The sequence below is a fragment of the Cebus imitator genome, unplaced genomic scaffold, assembly GCF_001604975.1.
Source record: "Cebus imitator isolate Cc_AM_T3 unplaced genomic scaffold, Cebus_imitator-1.0 Scaffold18, whole genome shotgun sequence".
Taxonomy (NCBI): domain Eukaryota; kingdom Metazoa; phylum Chordata; class Mammalia; order Primates; family Cebidae; genus Cebus; species Cebus imitator.
In genome coordinates this window covers 4,794,728-4,797,646 of record NW_016107333.1, presented here as the reverse complement: position 1 = coordinate 4,797,646, position 2,919 = coordinate 4,794,728, and the positions used below count along the sequence as shown (strand labels likewise).

General features: G+C 52.4%; 1 protein-coding gene across 1 annotated transcript in view; it reads right to left on the bottom strand.

Moving 5' to 3' along the window:
- SAMHD1 (SAM and HD domain containing deoxynucleoside triphosphate triphosphohydrolase 1) overlaps window positions 1-2,042 on the bottom strand; it is a 60,029-nt gene extending 57,987 nt beyond the window's left edge. The window contains exon 1 of the mRNA XM_017511281.2: window positions 1,580-2,042. Coding sequence (XP_017366770.1) covers window positions 1,580-1,889 — 310 coding nt within the window. The 5' untranslated portion in view covers window positions 1,890-2,042. The remainder of the gene's footprint in view (window positions 1-1,579) is intronic.
- Window positions 2,043-2,919: the final 877 nt, after the last annotated feature.

The window sequence follows — 2,919 nt, the reverse complement described above, 5'->3', positions numbered from 1 at the left end:
CCGCCAAAAAAAAAAAAAAAAAAATCCAACAGAAAAAGGGTCTTCTTTTATAGGGTAAAGGATGGGCAAGCAGAAATAAGCAGAATCTTTGGAAAGGAACCTGGACGAGCAAGGGAAAATGCTCAGTGTAGTCCAACAGGACAGCATCCCACTGTGGTCAGCCGATTCTCAAAAGAAACTGACCGGAGAGAGGCATATTCCACTTCTTCAGTGCCTGCCTGCTCAGATCTGGGGGTAAGCAAGAGTTGAGGGACCCGTAAGGCAAGAGAGAAGTCTAAATAAAGCTTGGTCAAAACAAAGCAGCAGGTAAGACACGAGCAACTGGAAACAGTCAGTTTTTACCAAATGAAAGCACATAGTGTCTTTGATAGCACTAGGTTGTGGGTTCAAGAGAACACACATCATTCTGGATAGTACAGAGTTCATGTATAAAACACCACTGAAACAGCCAACCACATTTTGAGACAGAAAATATGGAACTACTTCACTCCACTTGTTGCTAGTAAAATAAAAAAACATAATAATCCATCCCAGCAGGACAAAAGGGGAAAATAAAAAAGAGAAATGCAATTTCCCTCACCCATTCAAGCTATCTTTGGGTCCTGAACCACTAATGTTCCTCCTACCCCGGTTTCCAACCTAGGTAAACATGGCTCCACCTAACAAATGCAAAAGTTTACTAAATTTATAAATCTCAACCACCAAAGAACCACCTTCCTTTGAACACCTAGTGGAAATACGGCAGGAATGAAGTCTCACACCCACCGCAAAAAGTTGAGTAGACCACACGGATGGATGCTTGGACACGAATCAGTAAAATCAGCTTTAAACTCAACCTAAACACTTCTACCGGTAATGTGGCCAAATTGTTGCATGCTAGAGATTCAGTGGTCAATGGAACAACTTCAGTGTTCAGATTGTAGAGAGGAACCTGCTTTTAAAAAGCAAAACATGATCCTTACCATGTTCTGCAAGTGCAGTCAACACACACCTATCGGGCGCTACTGGGACGCTAAGGGAGGCGATGGGAATTCCGAGATTAACCAAACCAGTACCTTCTCTTTCAGGAAAAGCCTCAATTCAGGGAGGAAACAGAAAGTTAAAAGTCCCAGAACATCCTCTCATGTGGCAAGTGTTCAAGCAGCTGCGGTTAGCACAGAGGGGTCCCCTGAGCCTGGCGAGCCTGGATGACAGCAAGCCGCCCACCAAGGTCTGGGGAAAAATCTCCTTCTAACTAAAAAAAAGACCCGAGTCTCGCCTGTCCGGCGCCGGGCTGGCAAGTTACTGAATAAACCCACCAAAGTCAGATCGCAATCTACGACTGCCTCTCCCAGGTCCTCAATCCCGGGAGCCTGCTCCCATCCTATGGATCGCCTACCCCAGACGCCCCCATGTCTCCTTCCTCCGCCTCCGGGAGTCGGTCCCGTGCACCCCTGCCGCAGGTCCGCCCTCCTGGGAGCCCCCAGCTGCAGGGCTCGCTCCTCGGCCTGAGTCCTCTCGTGGGGCCCCCTCCCTCAGGGCGCCTGGCCCGGGCCCCGGGTCGCCGCCCCTCGTCCCTCAGCCCCTCCAGCGCCGCTACCTCGGATGTTCTTCATCAGCCCCGGCTCTTTGAAGCCACCGCGCCTGAGGAAGGAGCACACCTGCTCCGGGCCCCAAGTCTTGTGGTCGGGATGGAGTTCCGGGCCCAAGGACCGGTCTGCCTCTGCGGAAGGGGTGTTTGGGGGGGTTCTCGGGCTGTCATCGCAACGGGGCCTCTTGGAGGGCTGCTCAGAGTCGGCTTGCTGCATGTCTACACCCGGCGTCCGGCACAGAAAAGTCAAGAACCGCGGCGCCCAGCCCTCGCGCAGGCGCACTGACAGGAGGGATCTGGCGGGGAGTCCGGGGAGCATTGGCAACCTACTGGCCTCTCGCGCAGGCGCAATGACAGCAGGGCCCTAGCGAGGCGTCCAGGGACAATTGGCTACCTACTGGCCTCCCGCGCAGGCGCACTGACAGCTGAGCCCTTCGTGCAGGGCAGCCCCGCGGCGCTAGCCCCAGGCCCCCTGCGCAGGCGCAATGGCAGTCCAGTCGCCCTCAATCCCTCCAGGCCGCTGGACGTGAACGCGGAAGGGCGTGGCTAGAAGCCGAACTGAAGGCAACGCTGGTGGAGGGCGGGGAAACAGCGCGTCCAGCACCCCACCCCCAATTAGGGGCTCGTCTGGTGAATTGGGGGTATCCTCTTTCGAATGAGTACACTACCCCCCGCACCTTAGCTGGGTTTCAGATACCCCAAACTTCAAAGAAACCTAAAGGCCATCAGGCTGCCAGCACCTTCCCAGTGAAGAGAAAAACAGTCAAGGTGCTGAACTGGAAGACCCCGGAATGATTTCAGGTGTGACTTGAGGGTGTCTTCTTCATTCCACAGTATTGCTGGGCAACTAGAAGGCCCTGGGATACCTGCTGTCTGGTGTCCACACAGAAGGGGACTTCAGACTTCTTTCCAACTGGAGACAGATCCCTCCATCCCAACTGCATTCCCAGAAGAAGGGAAGTGGCCAGTCTGATTACTTAAAATTCAGCTTCCGAGGACTTTTACTGCCTGGTCCTGAGAGCAGGTGAAAATGGCAGGCATTTTCCCGTCACTTAGCCCCTCTGCGGCAGGGCTCAAACTTCCCTATTAATACTGGTCCATGCAATTGACTGGTAAAAGGACCTGTCACTATTACTGCTAATAAAGCCAACACACCTTCCCAGCAACCAAGCAATAGACCTGTTTAGGGGGGTAAAGGTCGAATGAGGCGGATTAGCTTATCATCAAGCAGTATGAACTAGTGATCTACTGGTGAGCCAAAATATTGTTAGCAAACAGAGCTTTACTGTGTGCCAGGCACGGTTCTAGGGCTTTACAAATACTAAATAATTTTATATTTATACATATTA